The 20,801-nt window shown below is 35.6% G+C and overlaps 1 protein-coding gene across 6 annotated transcripts in view; it reads right to left on the bottom strand.

Annotated features, from left to right (window-relative positions):
• The window catches only part of TBC1D5 (TBC1 domain family member 5), a 285,215-nt gene that overhangs the window by 51,488 nt on the left and 212,926 nt on the right, over nucleotides 1-20,801 (bottom strand). For all 6 annotated transcript variants that reach the window (XM_015853783.2, XM_015853786.2, XM_015853785.2 and 3 more), the window contains exons 15-16: nucleotides 18,853-18,959; nucleotides 3,341-3,426 (exon numbers count right to left, since the gene is read on the bottom strand). In XM_015853783.2, coding sequence (XP_015709269.1) covers nucleotides 3,341-3,426; nucleotides 18,853-18,959 — 193 coding nt within the window. The remainder of the gene's footprint in view (nucleotides 1-3,340; nucleotides 3,427-18,852; nucleotides 18,960-20,801) is intronic.

The following is a 20,801-nucleotide window of genomic DNA, read 5'->3' on the forward strand; positions in this document are numbered from 1 at the left end:
GGGCACAGTGGTAGGAGCGCCGCTTTGCAACACCGGAGGCCCGGGTTCCAATCCCCCCTGTGGCGCAAGTGGTAGAAGTGCCGCTCTGCTACACAGGAGGCTCGAACCCCGGGGGTTGGACTCGATGATCTCTAGGGTCCCTTCCAACCCGCACGAGACTGTGATACTGTGTGAGTCCCAAACGGTTTCAAAAACAAACTGAATATTTCAAATGATTTTTTAAAAAAAGACATGCTATACTGTTTATTATTACTATTTTTTTTTCTCTGATAGTGCCTATCAGAATTGGTTATTAATCAGAATATAGAAGCATTCAGACTGAAAAAGACCTCTAACGTCAAGTACAACTATCAACCTATCACCGCCATGCCCACCAAACCACATCCCTCAATGCCACATCTACATGTCTCTTGAACACTTCCAGGCATGGTGACTCCACCACTTCCCTGGTCATTGTTTTCTAATGTCTCACCACTCTTTCTGNCCAGCCATCAGCCTATATCCACCATGCCTGCTAAATCACATCCCTCAGTGCCACAACTCCTTTTTTCCTGAACACCTCCAGGGATGTTCCACCACTTGCATGTAACTATGCAGGGACAATTAAAGAAGTAACAAAGGATTTTCTCAATTCCTTGACATACATGTGGCATCAGAAGAGTCAGCACAGGGATTTTTGTTTAATGATTTCTTCATTCCAGAAAGGAAACACAGGCTGTAGCTGTGAAGGGGGAAGAATAAAGATCAAATGCTGCTTTAGCAGATATCAAGCAAATATGAGTTGTCTGCAATTAATTTAATTACATCACCAATTTCAGGGGCCATGCCAGTAAAATCTTTGAAATTCTGAACCCTACCATCAGTATATCTGGCTGTTTTCCCCCTTGGTCTGTTCAAACTGTTCACAAAATTAAGGAGATACATATCACTAACTCATCTGAACTATCACCTTTGAAAGAAGATAATTACTGGTACAGTGAGTCCTAGGTTTCTTTTGCCTGTTAGTCTAGAGTGTTCACAATCAATTAAAAAAATGCTAACTTGCACACTGGTATTTAATAGAAGAAAATCTTTCTTTCTGAGAGTCTACTCAAGCAACAAAGCCACTGGATGCTTTGAATTGACTGCGTCATTGGAATCCTGATGGTCCATGGATGCATGAGACAAAGCTTTTGTAAAGAAGCAAATTGAATAGAATAAAATGTTGAGATTATGAAGACTTTAAGGTTTATCTCCCTGTGTATTTGTGCCCAGCAGCTCGTTGCTTAAAAAAAAACAAACAAAAAGAAAAGGGTTTCCTTAACAAAAAATATGTTTTCCTTCTAAGCTGTTTGACTTGCTACTTTTACATACATGTAGATAAGAGGTGAGTTTGGATTTCTCAACTAGTTTCAAAGAAACTTATTGAGATAATGCACTAACAAAAACAATAAACATTAAACATCTTATCTAAGCCAATATGTTAAAAATATAAATTTTAAAAAAATGCTTTCAACCACAATATGCAATAATGTCTTATGATTATTTGAGAATTAGAAAGTATAGCCACTGCAGTTCCTAATAGCTGCGTGTGACTGAGCTCTGATCTGAGACAGCTGCCAATGAGCAGCTCGGAACACATACACATATGTGAAAAATGAATAATGATGCTATCTGTAGTACTTGTTGAGATGTGGTCTGAACAAAAGTATCCATAAGTAAAATTCAGTGTGATTTCTCTGAATTGCAGCTTCAGAAAGTGAACAATAGTAAGGTGTTAGATCTCTGGAAAAGGTAGATAAATCTGTGGTGAACTTCAGGAAAAGAAGAACAATGTAGTCTTACTGTTTAAATGTTTGATATATTAACACAAAGGATGATTACAGCCATTAAACATGGATCAATGTCTACATTTTAGCCATCTAAATGTACCAGACGTACAGAACAATTACAAGAAAAATGCTGATTGATTATGTTGTAGAGTTATCAGCAGATGCATTTAAAAGTAAGGCCTCAGTTTAAAAATATGAACATCAAGGAGACGCAAATTTCATCTACGAAGCTAACAATTTTGTTCCATCACAATAAGCATCATTGACCTTGACTATGAATGGTGTATTTTTAAACTAGCAGTGGGAAGATGATTCAATCTCTGCAGTTTTTTTTTTTTTTTTTTTTTTTTTTTGCTAAGACGAAAATGTTTTGTTTTAAGCAAGCCTTATGCCAAGGCATTTCTATCTTCAGTGAGTAGCCATTATGAGAGATGAGAGAAAAAATTATGAATATGATAGATTAAAAGTTTTTTTTTATGATTAAATAAGCACTACATGATAGAGATCTGTGAAGATTTTTATATATAAGCAATATACGTTAGAGAGTTGTAAAGATATTTCAAATATCTGAATTTGTGGAATTGAGGATGAAAAAGACGTGGTAGCTTATCTAACCCATTTCTCGGCTCACTGATGAAGCATTTCCTAATGTCACATCTTCCCATTTTCTCTTTAGTTCAAACTTTGACCAGATTTACCATGTCTGACCTATATAATAGTCCAGTGTTGAGACATATTTCTGAGTTACTTCCCTGTGTAAACTATTCTAAGCAATTTTGCCTGCGCACAACCAACAGATTTAATGGTCATTTATTTCCCCAGAATTTAAGTTTCCAAAAGGGGTCATTCCAGGTTGGGTGCTGTGATTTTCTTCCCCAAAAGTCTTTGAAATGTTTTCTTTAGATATTTTAAAAAAATTTATTTATTTATTTATTTATTTATTTTTGGCAAGTCTTGAAACCACTAAAAATTAAACAAATGTGATGAGTGCAATAGTTTCTGTCAATCAAGAAAAGGTGTCAGGCACCAGCACGGACTCCTTGGCCATCTTGCTGGAGCATGGGCACCACTAGATTGTTGACCAACAGATAGAACTGTATAGATAGAAGCCATTTCTGAAAAGAAGTGAGGAAGAGGTGCTGCAAAAATGTTCAATAAAAATTCATTCCAAGTGGCTTTACATTTAGTTAACTCACATAGATTCTGTTACACGGATACTACAGATTGCAATTAGATGCTCTATTGGAAGTAGCTCAGCTACAGAACTCATGTTGGCTGAATGTTTTACCCCCCACTTTTAGTAAATGTGTCACTGCGAACTTAGCTTTAAAACAAAAAGTGGTGAGCTGACCAATTACAATGTAACCTTAATTTTTCATAAAAGAATGGGAAAGATTCAAAATGTCGTGAACTAAACACACGATTTTAGCACTGCTTATGTAACTCTTGCTTGGGATAAGAGTGACTTATGAAACATTTTATTTATGTAAGATATTAGTTCAGTGAAAACATCTTCAGAAATAGCTTACCGGGTTTTATTCATCAAGTCTGCTCCACGCGCTTTGTAATAATCTAAATTTTGTTGGAACTGGTGAGTCACTGGTCTTGGATTTTTCTATAAAAAAAGGAAAAAAAGCATTATGTATCCTTTAAAAAAAGCATTCTGTAATGGATTGTTTTTCTGACAGATTTAAAGTGGAGAGAAGAAATCTGTCAATTAATGAAGATTACAAATTTAAAGCATAATTTATTTCCTCAAGATCTTGGTTACTAAGGGCAGTAATGTTAGTTAAATAAAAGTGCAGCCTTAAAATCCTTAGAATAATACCAAATGTTAGTAATAAGCCCTCTCCTCACTAACAGAGATCAGTTTCATATGGGGAAGGCACTATGGGCTGCTGTGATAGCACTTGTAACTAAAGCAGTACTTCATGGCAAAGTTCAGACACAGAAGTAATTTATTCCTTTATCTCAGGTGCAGAATGCTACCGTCGCCAGGCTAAAATGATGTGATGTTAAAGAAAAGGATAACAGTAAGGACAAAGCAGCGCTTACGTACTGCAATAACTGCATACAAGCGTGAATCTGGGTTAAGCGAAGAAGCAAGACTGGCCGAGCACTGCCACTAGATGGCACGCGGAGACTTTCTCTAAATTTCTCCCTGCCTGAACTGAGGCCACAAAGAAAGCACGGTTCTCCTGTATCAACATTTTTGTCATTGATACTGAAAGCAGAAGCTATTTCTAAGTGTCTGTCACAGTAAAACTATTTCACTGGAGCCCACTGCCTCCAGTAGTTGTGCAAACACCTCTGGAGATGGTATTTGGATGACTACTTGAAGAGGTACGAATGTAGTATGCGCATAAAGAGCTCTTAATGGACTAGTGCAACCTGAAGGATGTTATTTGGAATGTATTATTTTAATTCAAATATTTTGAAGTAAAAATAAAATGCATATGGTTCAAACCAAAACCAGCAGGAGACCTACAGAGTACCTGCACAAGCAAGCATGAATTACAGGAGAAATGGTTTAAAGTAATGCACTTCTAGTAGGAAAAAAAACCAACAAAATGATAAAATTCACTGCAATGATCAAATATACTGCCCGAAACATAGGTAAACACATTCTGATTATTTGCTTCCAAGATCTGATCATTCATAGGCTGTTGCCTTATATTCTGATCTGCCTTCTTAACTCCTGTTAATATTAAACATAGTTTTAATGAACTATGCAGTGACCTTTCTGAAATAGTTGTTCACAGTTGAAAGCACATTACATTCTTCATGGAGTTAGTCACATGCTGTGTCCTAACTCTCCTAATTTCATTTTCTGCTGTAGTATCCAAGCTCCCTCCTTTCCCTGTGTAACTGCAGATAACTCTCTTTCCTTGAAAGCCTTCTTACTTTTGGGAGAGGTATAGGAGTTGCATTTTAAAGTCTGAACCATTGCATGTGCACAATGGGAGACAGGAATATGTTAGGAGGTGGTAGGTATCAAAGGCCAGGAGGATTTTCGAGGGTCAAATTTAAAACTGGGAATTTCCAGATTGATTCACGAAGACAGACTTAATCTTGTGTGACAAGTCTTGTTCCCTTTATTTGGAAACACATTAAACATTTAAAAAATATATCCTGTTTGAAATGTTCATTAAAAATGAAACAAAAACTAAAAGCTATTAGACGAGCATTAAAAACATTCTCATCTATTCTCCCACCCACATTGTAATTGGCGCTGTACATTTTTCTTCCCTTGTTATAAAAACAATATTTGCATAACTCTACCCATTCATATGGCTTGTAAGTCAGTCCTCATCAACTGACAGCAATAACAATGAATCAGCTTTAGTTACTATTGCTCTACTTTGGTAATTCAATGCATTTCTATGATAATCAAATCCAAACTGACGTGAGGAGGATAACTGATGGTTCTGTGTCTACTCTGCAAGCAATCAGTGTAACTTTTCTCATGTGAATTAAATAACTTTTTCCTACGTGTGACTTGATGCCCATTTCCACAAGGTGCAAGAACGCAGGATCAATAGAATAGCTAGCACTTCTAATTCTAGTGGAAGCCCTTTGAAAAACTTACTTTGCCAGTTGCTACTTTGATTTGCAATATGACCGATAATTCAAGATATATTCTAAATTTGGCAAAACCAGTGGAATATGCTCTCTATCGCCCTATAAACAAACAAACAAATAAACAAAAAACTGTTTAAAAAAGAAAGAGGAAAAAATCATACGCACAGTTTCTTGAAATGCACTTATGCAAAAATGTTGAGTAATCTGAGACACAAAAGGCTGATCTACTATCTAAGCACTTAAAGACATTAATAGGAATAATGAGCTAACTCGAACATATGAATGAGGCTCAAGTATTACTTTCACAGGGGACTATTTAAATTCCTATGAGGTTTAAAGATATCAAAGGAAGAGGCAGTTTAAATTACTATTACATGCAGTGAAAAAAACTGCCTTCAAAAAAAAAAAGAAAAAGATATTGGAGTAACATTAGAAATGCAAGGCAGTAAATACTGAGTAGCTGCTGAAAACCCTTTTGTAACATAGTGAAGTTATCCATACAGAAAAGTGCGTTATTAAAAACAAGACAACACAAATATCTGACATTCATGTTAGCAGACTTGTATCTGCTCAGTACTACCACAGAAAACAGCAATTTAGAGAGCAAAAAAATATGTCTTTATGAGGTTTATGCTGTTTATGCTGTTATGGTAACATTCTTTAAATTGTATATTTTAATCAAGTCATTAGGTTAAATATAAGAAACAAAAACCTGCAGTTATATATTTTCCTTATGAATTTCCAATTAATTCCTGTCCAAGCATGCAGTTTCAACTACCCTCTACATTTCAGGACATATATTAAAAAAGAAGTTTAGACAAATTTATTTACAGCAAAACATAGCTTTGTTGTCTAAAATATTCACAGAAGCCACATCTTTTTCCTTACATAGTGCAATTTAGAATGATCCTATTTATATTTTTAATTACTTAGGTTAGAAAACTTTTTCCTTTTCTTCCCCAATTTATATAATTATTTTGACTAATTCCTCAGATGAAATCTTTTTTCTTAAGTGGAAAATCTTGTTTAAATGACAGTGAAACCAACCCTTCGAATTACTAATTTGTTGAAACCTCCTAATAAATTGCATAAGGGCATTAAACAGATTAACACATTCAGTTTATTTTTTTTTTTCCCTTCTAAGGGAAACAGAGTGCAGAAATACTAGAGAAAAGCTGCCTTTGCCAATACTACAAATCTCTTCCCACACCCATCTTTGGTAGCAGTCTGCTGGCTTTACAATTCTTCTGTTCTTAAATTTCTACCTAAATGTAAGCTTAAAGTGGTGAAAACTGCCACATTCACACTTCTAGAGGAATAACTCCCTAAATACAGATACAGAAGCACATGTAGATAGTAGTGCAGTGTTGGACTTTAAAGTTTTTAAAACAACATATATACTTTTACAAATGTCTCTTAAGCACGTATTAGCCACAGCTCCAATAGAAAAGATGTCTTAGGATGTTTCAGGTATTTTAGGTACACCAGACTCCATCCTAATTTTAGAACACACAGCCTCATTTACAAGTTGTAAATGTACTCTTCCAAACAGCCATAAATCTAGTGGGGAGTTGCTGGGACTTTCTGCTTTCCCTTATGGCAAAAGAGATGGAATTTAGCCATATCCATACCCACTCTTCTCCCAGGTGAGGGAGCTAAGGATGGGGTCAGAATCCCCTGGAATGCAGAAGAAATTCCTTAAACTTGCAGAAAGTGCTGAAAAAGTCTCAAAACTCCCACCAGTGAGGGCTTGTGCTTCATACACATAAAACCTCCAGTACTGCCACTTCCCTCATGGGCCTCCATGGAAGCATAGGACTGTCCACAGAGCTATATGACGCCAGCCACGGGCACACTGCTCCGCAGTGCATCAGAGAAACCACACTATGCTGTAATGTAATGTTTAACAATCTGAACACACACTATTTGCAGAAGTTTCCATGCAGGTGCCAGTGGAGGATTGTAAATGACATTCTTCTTTTCTTGGTCTAGGTGTTTCCTTTTCAACCTTTCTTGTATATTAAGAGAAAAAAAAAAAAAAAATCTAATCTAATTCTGCACAAAATCAGAAAGCCCAGAATAAGAGACAACAATGAAAAAAGATTTTCAATATATCTGGTGAAAAATGAGACTTATTTCAGTGAACGTGCTATTGCCTCAATGCCGAGGGAAAAGCACTCGTCATTAGAGAAATGAATTGCTCAGCTGTTTATAAGCAAAAAGCTCTGGGGGAATTTCCTGGGGCCCAAAGCACAGAACATTGCAGGGTTACACAAACATATGTTGCAGGTGTTTTAGGGTAGACAGGTGGGAAAACCTCAACTACTGAAAAATACTCTACTTAATAGATTGTATCTGAAACCAGATAATCTAAATGCAGCAGAGGAAAAAACAAACAGAACAGCAACAGTGAATTACACATCCACACAGCAATAGTCTCACTAAAATAATTATCTCGCCAGAGCCAAATGGGACTTTTTTATTTTTTTATTTTATTTTTTTTATTTTAAGCAGTTTCCCTCAGTATATTAAACTGATGCTGCTACACATCTTTATTTTCTAAATGAATAAAATTTTAAGCCTAGAACAAAGAACAAACTGAACTGAACATATATAAAAAAGAGAATGATAACGATCAAATGTTGTTGTTTTTGTTTTACTTATATAGATGTTTTTAAGAGACACTTTGTTCCTTTTTCTCTTCTTTAGCTAAGAGGAAAATATTGTGGTTTTTTTTTTTGGTTTTTTTTTCATAATTCTTTTAGAGGCTAAAATACTTCTGTATTAAAATTACTTTTTTTTTTTTTCTTTTTTTTTTTTCCCTTTCATTTGTTTCTAATTGAATTTGGCGGAGCACCTGACCCTATATTCAGTAACGATGAAGCTACACCTTTTCCACTCTCAACACCCGTACTTATTTCTTAAATAAAAGAGATAAAAAACAAGGGAAAAATTGGTCTGGGAACAGAGGCAGAGTGCAGCAACTTAGATGTGGATAAGCATCTTTGCAGTTTGTTCAGGTCTGCAGCAGTTTTTCACTGATAATTCACTGATAATTAATATGAACTGCATACTACTGATTACCTAATAGCCTAGTTGCAGAGAGAATTTAACCATTCCTCTTTTTATTTGTTTGTCAGTTATCCAAGAATCTGATTCCACTCTAAGGCTTGACTTACATGGTATAAGCAATGGCTTCAAAATACATAAACAGGACAAAATATTTTGTATACTAACCATAAAGCCATCCCAAACTCCAGAGAACCCAAAGCACATGCTACTCGCAAAACAAAACTCATCTTTCTCCTCCCTAGCTATTTAGTGTATGCAGTGAGCAATTTGTTGAAGCACAAAAGATATTCCATCACCCACCTACAAGCCACAGAGTTAAGTACTTATTAAAAAAGAAAAAAGAACCAAACAACTGTAAGGCATTAGAGGACATAATGTGCCAATTTTAAAGTGGTTCAATGCCAATAGTTAAATATTATCCAAAACATAGGCTGACAGTCTGCATCTATCAGCCCTAAATACGATAGTAGAACAGCATTGAAAAAATCACACACAGAAATAATAAAGAACTTTCTTTAATCATAGGAGTCAGGAGATCTGTACACTAATACTGGTGTTGGCACAGAAACACCATAATCCTCAAACTGGGAATAATACTTCCTGTTTACATTTTTCAGAAAGATGCTGTGGGTCTCAGTCGCAGAACTTGTTATTTACAATGCAATAACAGCATGAAGAATTATCATATTTAATTGCTTATGAAGAAAAATTAGGGAGCACTGTTCTTACAAAATAAGAAAGAAATCCCAGAAAGAACTGAGAAGGAAAGAAATCCTGCTAATTGGGTCAAGGCAGGGAGAAACCCCTGAACTCTGATCAATCTGAAATAAATTATCTCCAGTTTTGTTCGGTGACAGCCCTTCATCCCCCTGGCAACTAGAAAATTCAAATACCAGGATGATATTTTAAATACTGTGCATTATGGTCTGTTTTTAACTTCACGCACACACACTTTCTCTCACATGGGCATTCTGTGACAAGAGATCAAGAAATGAAAAAATGACAAGCAAGATATAAAAATACTTCAGTGACTTGACTGAAAGAAATTTCTAGTTGCCTGTTTAGGATCCTTGTCCTAACTCACTCGAAAGCCTTTTTTTTTTTTTTTTTCATTTATCATTTTACACCATATTGCATTTTAACGGGTAGACCAGATCATCCCACATCAGCTTTTATTGATATTCCAGACAAAAAGACTCCAACTTGCCAATGCTCAAGTTCATAACCTGCGTAAAATCCCCATCTTGCATAAACAGAATCACTTAAGTACCTTTTAAATCTGCCTCTTAATTTAGTCATCTACTTTTCAACCGAACCCTTGGTTTTAAGAAATAAATTAACTAAATAGTATGGTATAAATCTGACAGCGCTCAGCCCTACCCCATGACAGATTTACACACTGGCATCTTGCAGCCCCGCACAGTTAGAACAGGAATTTTACAACACTGTGGAGGAAAGATCCAGGCTTTTCAAGAGAACACACAGCGAGCCTTGCTTTAAACCCTGGAATGATCCAAATTATGATATTTAAAATATGACATCTTTATGTACAGAAAAGCTACCATATTATGGTTTTATAGGCACTCATTTTGGACAACCTGCGTAACTCACTGATGGCTTTGTGAGGAATGCAGTTATCCTAGGCTTGTACTGATAAAACCCTTGTTAAACGCACTTTCAGTATTATGTCTTCTCCAGACACATGCTTGTACACAAATCTCACACACCTGGAAAAAAAAAAAACAAAGTTTTTTTTTTTTTTGGTGATGTCTGCCACGTGGAAAAGAAACAGAATAATTTATGTTCTGCACATAATGTGCCAAGTAAAGCACTTGAAAACTGTCCCTAGGGAGTGCAAAAGGCTCTTTCAAAGAGCCTCATGCCACAACATGATAGAAGGAATAGGATGCTGGTGTCCTTTCTTCTAAAATAGAAGGGACTTGCTAAGTTCCTGGTGCTGTGGGATAAGCAGTTCCTTTCATTTTATGTTTCCAGGATGAGGGCATGCAAGAGCCATTTTTACCACTTTTCTTCCTAAGAAGGACCAAAAAACCTACCTTAATTCTCTAAATCTAATTTTTGACAAAAACTACTGGCATAGGAGAAATGGCACCATTTGCACTTCTATCTTGCTCTATTCTGCTCTTTTTAGAAGAGTTCTACAATACAAACAGATTCAATCAAATAGCTTTTGTATGAGATAATTAATAAATTAATATAAGCTGCATCAATACACCATCAGTATATCCATATTTATATCAGAAGAGACTGAACTTAAATTCTATCCTATTAGACTGGATATGACTCAGTACCTAATCTTCCACAGATTACTGGAAGATTATGAATCTATTTTTATATAATTCACAGTTTATGTTTAGCAATTTTAGTCAAACAAATGAATTATGATACAGAGAACTTTTGATTAGGTAGAGTCAGAGTGCTTTAAGTGTTTTAAGTGCTTCCTTTCGACAAACTACCTTGCAAACTAAAAGTGATTAATTGAATTGTCAGTTTCCACACAAGAACCATAATCACCTCACTCTAACACTGTTAAATACATTTTAATGCGGTAATTTTATAGATAATATCATTACTCTTTAGGAGAGGGTCAGTAGCTTCAGACGACTTTTTAAACAGAAGCAAACCAGTCATCTGAAAGAAGCAGCCCCAAGAAATTCATGTGCGGTAAGTTTTATTGGTAACAAGAGTAATTAAGAGCTTAAAGTGCTTCTATTTTTTACTTTAACATCAAATACAATCAGAATTGCTTTTACATTGCTACTAAGAGTATTGCCTTGCTCAAAGAGAAGGAACTGTTTGAAGTTTCCATTTCCAGATAGAACTTTCTCTTCCAACCTGTCTTCTGAAAAGATTCGTACACTACATGACTGAGCTTATGAATTCCCAGTGAATAGTAACAGGAACGCTTATCAACACAGATGAATTCCTTTCCCATTTCCAAATTTCTCCTCCATCAGCCCTCTGGATGAACATGATGTTGCTGCACCTCATGCTTTCTGCTGCTAATTAACAGAGAAGACACCTTGATAAAACGCCTATTTATGAAGTCTGAAAAAGGGTTAAAAAATACAAACCCTTTCTTTCCCCTCATATTTTCAATTCTTGGTCTTGTTGACTGACCAGCAACTGCCATGACTGTTTATAGAATACTGTTACTTGCTATTCTGAACAGCATGATCGTTTACTTGCTTGAATTCTAGTCAGTGGGAGAAATGGTGGTTTCTGACTCACCCTTAAGTGCCTCCTCTGAAAGATTATACAACTCCTTTGGGTACAGAAATTGCCAGCCACACCACCATCTTCTCACTGTCCTCCAGGCCTGCGGTTTGCACCAGGAGTGAAAACAAGTACATGAACATGCCCTCCTTGCTGAATGTGTTCTCATTTTCAGAAGTAGATTGCAATGGTGTTCACTTGGCCCTACACAAAGCTGGGACAAGCGCTTTATTTCTGCATCATCTTATCTGTAACAGCTCAAGTATGAGACACATCACTGTTAAAGAAGCTTTATCTTGCATTATTTCCCTCCATTTTCCCTATGCATTTAAGTGTAATGGTTGCTTAACTTGGACTTGTGGGTTCTTATCTACATAACTGGCCTCTGTGTACAACATTAACAAGACAGTGATGATTTAACCATCAGTGTCTTTGGCAATTGAAAATATCAGCTCTCCATAGGGTGATGACTACTATGTTATGTATGAAACTGAGAAATGAGGAGGACTTTGAAGAATTTCTCATGCACAAATGACTAATGAACTACTTGCTTTCCAAGATTTTTTTATTTTTTTTTTTCCCCTGAAAGTATTACTTGTGACACACATGATACTTGGAAGATGGTGACTATTTCATAGTGAGTTGATTAAATGGTTAACTTTTTTGGAGTAATTGGAATATATAGAGATTGGAGTTGGATGGTTGCCCTCAGAAGGGCAACAAAGCTGGTGAGGGGTCTGGAACACAAATTTTATGGGGAGAGGCTCAAGAACTGGGACTGTTCAGTCTGGAAAAGAGGAGGGCCAGGAAAGACTTTATTTATTGCTCTCAGCAACTCCCTGAAAGGAGGTTGTGGTGAGGTGATGGTTGGTCTTGACTCCCAGGTAACAGGAACAGGTCTAGAAGGAGTGCCCTATGATTGTGCCAGGGGAGGTTCAGGTTGTATATTAGGAAAAATTTATTATCTGAAAGAGCAGTAAGTTATTAGAATAGGCTGTCCAGGGAGGTGGTGGAGACACAGTCCCTGGAGGTGTTTAAGGAAAGGGTAGATGTAGTACTTAGGGGCATGGTTTAATGGGCAATATTAGAGGTAGGTGGACAGTCTGACTAGATGATCATAGAGGTCTTACCCAACCTTAATGATCCTATGACTCTATGATATAACTTTGAGATAGATGAAAAAGTACTATGAGTACTGAGCATGTAAGTTTTTTTTATATTTTGAAATACTCGGGTGTAATGGGAACACAGGTTTTGAAACAATTATACGAAAACAAAGAAGATTTTTAATCCACGGTGAACTATTTTTATGTGGTACTATAGCAACATAGTTATTCCAAGTAATTTATCATTAAACTCATAGTTGCCTGTCATATCTTATTCTATTAACGAAACACAATTTTTTAAATGGAAAGCAAAATTTTCTGATTTCAAGAACAGAAAGAGTATGTTACTATCACATAAAATATATGCAGCACTGAAGTTGTATAGGCCTCATTAAAGAGCCTACCATACAGTTAAAGAAAAAAACATCAATTTATTCAAAAGGAAATGTTTAAATTAGATTTAACCTTGTACCTTCAAATTGGGAAATAAGACCATCAGAATACTTAGGTTCACCACAAGGAATGCAATATGGTTGTAAAACCAGATCTCGACACATTTTCATTAAGATCTGTTTATTAAACATCCAAGACTTTAATCTTTCAGACATTAAGGGATACAGAAGTTCACCGTGTAACGCCACTGAATCACTGAAAGAAAATGCATTTGTCTGTTTCTCCTAATTCTCTCATGCCAAATGAAAAGACACGTGCTAAGCTGTACTGGAACACATCATTTCCTTTACCAGTCACAGCCTCTGTGAAAGTGACTCTCATTTAAAGCACAGGTGACCTTACATCAGCACCTCACTCTGCTTTGAGATACTCATCATCCCAGGATGACTCAACCTCCTCAAACCCCTGATGTATTATTGTGAATCTCCTGAAAAAAATGTCACAATCTTTATGATCAGGAAAAACAAACAAACAAACAAAAAAGGGAATAAAGGGAAAATAAACCATTTGTTCGCCCCTCCCTCCTTCTTTTGGTACTCCTCTAACAAAATGGAGTAACCATCCCATGCAGCACCTTCCTGAATTGTTAGGAATTAACGAGCTGCTAATGTCCAAAACCTGCCACATTCTAACTTCTGATTGGCTGAAATCTGGTCATTAAAGAGAGGTAATTAATGCCAGATTGCATAGACAATGCTAACAAACAAACAAAACAACCCTAAACCTGTTTTCCTCCTGCCACAAACAGTGAAACAAACAACACTGACATAACGGCAGCTTTCAAAGGCCAGTTGCAGCTCAGCAGCAGCACCTCAGTTAATGAGTGTATAGAAAAGGATCCATCTGAAGAAGAAGAAAGTGAAACTCAACAGCCTTTCAGGCACATGAAACTAGCTTGGGGAAAACTCTGAGACGGTGGCAGCTACTTAAGAAGAAAATTCAGCTGAAAATTCATGTACAAAGAAAGAGTTCGGTTCAAAATTTCAGTAATATGTTTCCCCCTTGTCATTTACTGCTCGGATTTTGAAAACTGGAATGTAGATTTCTCCGACTGATCATTATAGAGTGATCATGACCATAAATTGATGCTTAAGTTTTCTGTCAGTCCCTGTAACTTCAGTCATGATGAGGTAATACAACTTATTTTAAATGTCATGGATTTAGTTAGAATTTAACAGTCTGTAAAATTTATATCACCATTTTCAATGTCAGCAAATGCCTCAGAATACAATGTTGAAAAAACAGCAGCAGCAGTTATGACAATATTATTAGCATAAGTAATATTAATTTCCATTGACCAAGTACAGCCCCTTTCTTTTTATCTTTTTAAAATCAGTGGCTTATGATGAGCAGCGTCTCCATTGAATGAAACTCCTAACTAGCTAGTTTGACAGTTAGCATAATTTACTTTGTTAAAATATCTGAAAGCAAACATATTTGACAAAATATTAAAAATACAGTACACTTTCACACAAAGGATTGCTGTCAGGCTCTTTGTATGCAGTGTAAAAAGGAAATATTCTATGTTGTGCTTTAGATTTGTAATAAGTCATTGTGATAAGGTTAACACTTCAACACAGAACAACATAGAAATAAGCACACCCAAAGATGAAAATTACTTTGCTTATGTTGCTGTATTAGAATTTTATTTGCTAAAGGGTGAAAACAGATTTGCAAGATTCACAGTTAACTTAAAACAATAGTTTTAAACCTTTTATTCCTAGCCCTGTCTGCCTTCAGGAAGGAAAGAACATCTGGTTATTTAAGGAACACAATATGTTCACATTTTCTATGACTTTTGTTTCTAATTGGGTTTTTTAATTTTTTTTTTTATTTGAACAACTTTAGTTAGAACTATGTTTTTTAATCACTTTATATTTTTCTGCTGCCCTATCTCTGTATATCTACTTCTTAATTTTGCAGATTTTGCTTTGAAAATTAACAGTACTCAATGGTTTAGATACGTGAAAAAAATTGTAAAAATATTGTGGAATATTAAACATACAGACACACGCCTTCAGAAAAAAGCCTTGCTTTCTTTTCTTGTTTCACACAAAGCTATTTACAAAATCCGATTTTTTCATGAGCAGCTCTATTTTAAGATTTGAAAAGAGTGTAATTTCACAGAACTAACTTTCATATAAATAACTGAGGTAATAATTTGTTCAAAGAGCAGAGATGTGAAACAAATACTCTGATAAGTAGGTTAATAATATCACCCTTTCTAAAGATACCAATGTTGATTTGAGGTTTTCATTAATTGAGATTAAATTCAATTGTTCTACATTGATCCATACTCAAAGCTATTAAATCAGTATCTTTCAGCCCACCTATCAAAGACAGGTGTGTGTACTTGGTTCCAGCTATTACAGAACTCTGTATTTCCCTTCAATGGCTCTAGAATATATCAGGGATGTAGAACTGGGTCCACTAAGTCAAAAACAGAGCTGTTGTAAAGAGCCAAGCACAAATGACTTTTCATACTACTGTTATTACTGGATAATGCTAAGACTTCTGCTGAAGTCTGATTCCACAGAGGGTCAGAAAGTGCTATTTGTTTATCTGTAAGTAAAAATATAGCCTAGTTTTCTTTTGATAATTAGTTTTTCTCCTAGTGAGGGTTGCAGTGAAATACAGCAAACAAAAAATGCTGGGTTCATCAAGACACAGCTGACCTTTCCTGATAATCTACAAGGCAAGTAAGTGAGGTGAAGTTTTTCTGAAGAAAACAGAAGTAGAAACAAATAATGGAAGATATCAGAAGAGCAATCTCTGATTACCTCCAGAATCAGAATTTATGGATGGGAAGGCCGTATCATGTCTGTATGAACTACTTCACAACCTATGAGAGAATTACTTCTCAAGAACCTTTCAGTCTTATATTTGTGTCATCAACCTCTCTTAGTCCAGACGCCCCCATCTTCCCCTCAGTGAGATTATCTGGCATTTACCCATCTGCAAAAATAATCCCAAAGATAAAATTTACTAACAAGTCTTTAAAAGGCAGATTAATGTTTGCAACTATCCATTTCTCTGCTGCTTTCCCTGCCTAGCTGTGAATCAGAGCTCCAAGTGGCAGAGAGCAAACTTGTCTCAGATATTTGGAATGACACTAAATACACTTGTTATGTTCAACAAATAATGAAATAAGCCACTGGACTATTGCAACAATATCCCACTTCACACATTAAAAACCAAGCAAAATCACGGAAGAAATGCAATATAGAACAATTCAGCTCTGGCTCAAAACATGGAAATTGCACCGAACTAAATGTAATTTCCCATTAGAAGCTAGAAGTTGGTGATGGAGAAATGCACAGGAAAACATCAAAGGAGGATGAAAAATCATTAAGCTATGAATTTGCTAATCATCGCTTACAAGTTACACTACTGACTAAAATCTCCTTGTCTTTTCTTCCAATCTACTTTTATCTGCTCAGGGAATTAAGGCAAACTGAATTATCTTTATGTGGAGAGGAAAAAAAAGTTATTCTAATTTTCCCACTTACACTGGTACATAATCTCTGTATTGATTTTAGACTCCTACAGCATCCATGATGTCTTGTTGAATCTTCCCATTCATTCTCTCTAATGAAAAATTTTGACAGACTGGGAAAATAAGTTTATAAGTAGGTCTTGGACCACACAGAATAACAAGCCACAGTGAGCAGACTCCCATTTCAGAAATATGTTGGGCTGAACCAGCATATGCTTAGAGAGACATAAGTGAAATCTTAAATTACATCTAGAAAAAGATAAAAAACAAACGAACAACAATAAAACATCAGGTACTTGTTACTGCATTAGAAATATACTTCCTTTTCTGACCAGGAGGTAATTTTTCATGTAGAGAAATCCTTTTGAATAGAAAACCTTCCTTCCTTACTAAAGGAAGTCCAAGCTTGTTAATATAGCCTCAACCCAAAAACCCAATGTAAAATGAGAAGCAGCTATGAATTCCTTTAGGCTCACTATTCTGTGGAAATCCTAGCTTTCTAATCTTTTGAGTATTTCCCAAGCAGCTAAGTACAGCTCAGAAAGGAGGAACATTTGCACGAAAGAGTGTTAAGGGCTTATTCACCTGTCTGAAGGTGAATCTATCTGAAAGACACAATAAAACCCTACACCCATCATTTCTCTGAAAAGGATTTTAGGCACATATAAGAACGCAAATTATTAGGACACCAAGGCCTTATGAGCCTGACAACTTCACTTTGCTTCAGACAGAAGAATGAGAAGCAGAACAGTGATCAAGTTTCATAGGATGCTGGTGGCTTACTTTGGTCCATTTTGCTTGTTGTATAGCTTGTATACTGCCTAGGATGCTTTGGAAGACAGTTGACTAATTAGTAATTTTTTCTTTCTTTTAACATATCCCTTTGTCAAACAACAGATTACATATGGATTGAGCTTGATATCTCAGCACAATTCCCCCCCCCCCCCCTCTATGTCTTTCCTCTATAAAATAGTTCTATCATCTTGTTTTGCTCATAGAGTACTGAAATAAATGTTGGCAGTTTGATTTCACAGACTGCTGCCCAAATCTTAAGAAAAATTCTTGAGATCTAACATTACAAACTTTCTTACACACTTAAAAGATGATTTACTTCTCGTCATGAAAGAAATCTTTGCCCGTGAGGAATGAAGAAAACAGCTGTAAAGAATGCAGCTGTAAAGAAAGCTGATTTCTGCAAAAAACTGATACAGAAACAAAGAGGCAATTTTTTTTTCTTAATCCACAAAAGTGTAAACACTGGTATTGAATGAAATTTTGCAGAAAACAGTCAGAGTGCAGAAGCACTGAATTTTTCACTTTCAAAGGTGACTTGAATCAGGAGATGAGGGAAATCAAACTTTACACTCGCAGCCTACTAATGGTACGTGCTCAAAGACAGTTCAAAATCAGTAGCACAAATTCTGCTGTCTGCCCAAAACCTGAATATTGAAGAGAATATTGAATGCAGATTTTCCTCAAACACTTTATCTACTATATTGTGGATACAGAACATGTATGATAACCATATATATACACACGCCCTTCTAAATCAGCAAGAAGTTAATGTATTTTGTAATATAGTTGAGTGTATAAAAAACTTTAAATATATAAATTTATATCTTTATTTATATCTTTATTTCTGTGAATCTTTTCAGCTTGTTAACAGTAGATTCTCACTTTTACTTGAAAGTCGTCACATAATATATACTGTATGTGGGGAGTGTTTTAAGGATTAACAGTGATTCATCTGTAGACATCTCAAGAAAAAGGTTTTGCAGTTACTAGGCTTAATATATAAAATACTAATTTCCTTCGAAAATGTACTTTACAATGAAATATATTTGTGCAGAATACCAAGCAAAGCAGCATAAACATCTGAACTTAACTGAGCTGTATTAATAGGACAGAATTCTTTTAAGAGTAAAGAAACTTTATTGCATCCTTGTTTATCAGCCCCTTTCTTCAGCTAGTCAGGGAAGAAGGAACTTGAAACTATAGTCAACCCACGACAATGTAAGTTGTTATTAACAACATAGCATTTGGAATATTCTATTACAGAGATTCATTTCCCGTGTTTACAAATACAGCCTCTCACCTTTGGATCTCGAAGGAAAAGTGCTCTTAGGATAAGGGAGTGAACGTCTCCAATGGGAGGATAATGCATCAGAAGTCCCAGACAGGTCTGATAATTACTTGATATCACTACAGTGAAAGAGAAAAAAGTAAAATATTACTATGTTATTTCCTGTAAGTTCATTACAGTCCAAACGTAGCTGCCTTTTCCCACATGAAGACTCTCTGAATGCAAGCAGAGCTCCGACTAAAAAAATGATACTCTTACCAAGCCACTTGACTACACTTAATCCAATATCATTAGAGTAAAAAAAATGCATTACCATTAAACCTACCACTGACAATATTTCATAGACCTTTATATTAGGATTCACTTTCAGGTTTAGGTGCCTAAACTTAGACACTTCTATGTGAGGTGTGCACTGAAACTCAGCCAGAGCCAGTGGAGATGGGGGAAATACTGTCAGTGAAGGTACAAAACCCAAAGTGGACACAGGTTTTTCAGCCACTCACTTGTGAACGCTTTATCCAAAGGAGTTAATATGTGAGGTAAACTTTATTTCCAGTCCTGCTTATATGATAACTTTTCTCCATTCTGACAATTCTTTGCTGAAATAGCTTTTATCATTTTCTTATGTACATAGACAGATATATGCACTCACACATGTAAATACACATTCATATGCAAATATAAACTGAGGTAAACAACTCCCTGTTTTCTAGTAAATCAAAAAACTTTTTATGGAATATTAAGTACAAAGGGAAAAGGTTAGATTTGCATTTCAGAAATGCATAGAAAGAAAATTCACTGTTAACTTTAAGTAGAATTTTTTACTTGTTTGGAAATTTTGAGGAAGTTGATTTTATATGAAGTATATTCTATACGGTTCTTTGCTTGTCACTGTCATCTTCTGTTTCTTTCTTTCTTTTCTTTTTTTTTTTTTTTTTCTCCTCCAAATCAATCTCATTATGAGTGCAATTATTAAAGACATCTTTACAGGCAGGTCTGTGTAAACTACTTCATTTCTTTTGCACCATCTAAATCCAGGCAATCCATCTGCCACAGCTGTCAAAGCAATGCCTGTTACTGGTGCTTGCACTGTGCGATATAAAGACAGACTCAAACGCTAATAATTATAATGAAATTCTTAACAAACTACTATTCTGAGAACTTTAGCTGTAACAAGAAATACTTCTAATCAGGCTTCCACACCAGAAAAGATCCTTGCAAACACAGACTTATTTTGAATCAGTAAAAGGCAAAATAAACGATTGTTCTGTGGACAGAGAGATTTAAATGCTTTACATTTTTTTCTTTCATGTGAATAAGCCTCATATCCTCCCGTACCTTTCCTCCCTCAACAAGAGGATTATGGGGGAAAGATGCAGGACTGGGCAAAATGAATAATTATAATCTGTGTAGGGAACCACTTTATCATCTTCATTTCCGTTGCTGATCCGACAGCTTGTAATTTCATACATCTGCTTTCATTTGTAAAGCACTCACTTATCCTACTCATTCTTTATCTGTTCTGCCTGTTCTTTTCCTATCCTTTGTTTTTCTTGTTCATATTCAGGTACCTGTTTTTTTTTTTTTTTTTCCTTCTTGAAGTCACAGAGCTGGCATAATGAACACAGCACAATGGTCTCAGTCAGAGATCTTTCAGAGGAGCATAATACCAGCACCGCATATTACATAACCAATCCAATTCTCACGTGTAAATCAAATTTCAGATACCGTACTGCCGTTATGATTATACCTTTTTACCAAAGCAAATAAAAATACTGACAATGGATAGCAAATTATATGTACTTTTATAAATGATAGGTATTAAAACCAACACATTTCTGTTTCGTGCATATCAGTATGTGTTCTATTTTGCAGTGGAAAATTGATTAAAATTATTCTTCCTTTATTTCTCCTGGAAGAGTTATTTGCTGTCTAACTGATACAAAGAAAAGTAAATATTA

Source organism: Coturnix japonica, chromosome 2 (genome assembly GCF_001577835.2).
Source record: "Coturnix japonica isolate 7356 chromosome 2, Coturnix japonica 2.1, whole genome shotgun sequence".
NCBI lineage: Eukaryota > Metazoa > Chordata > Aves > Galliformes > Phasianidae > Coturnix > Coturnix japonica.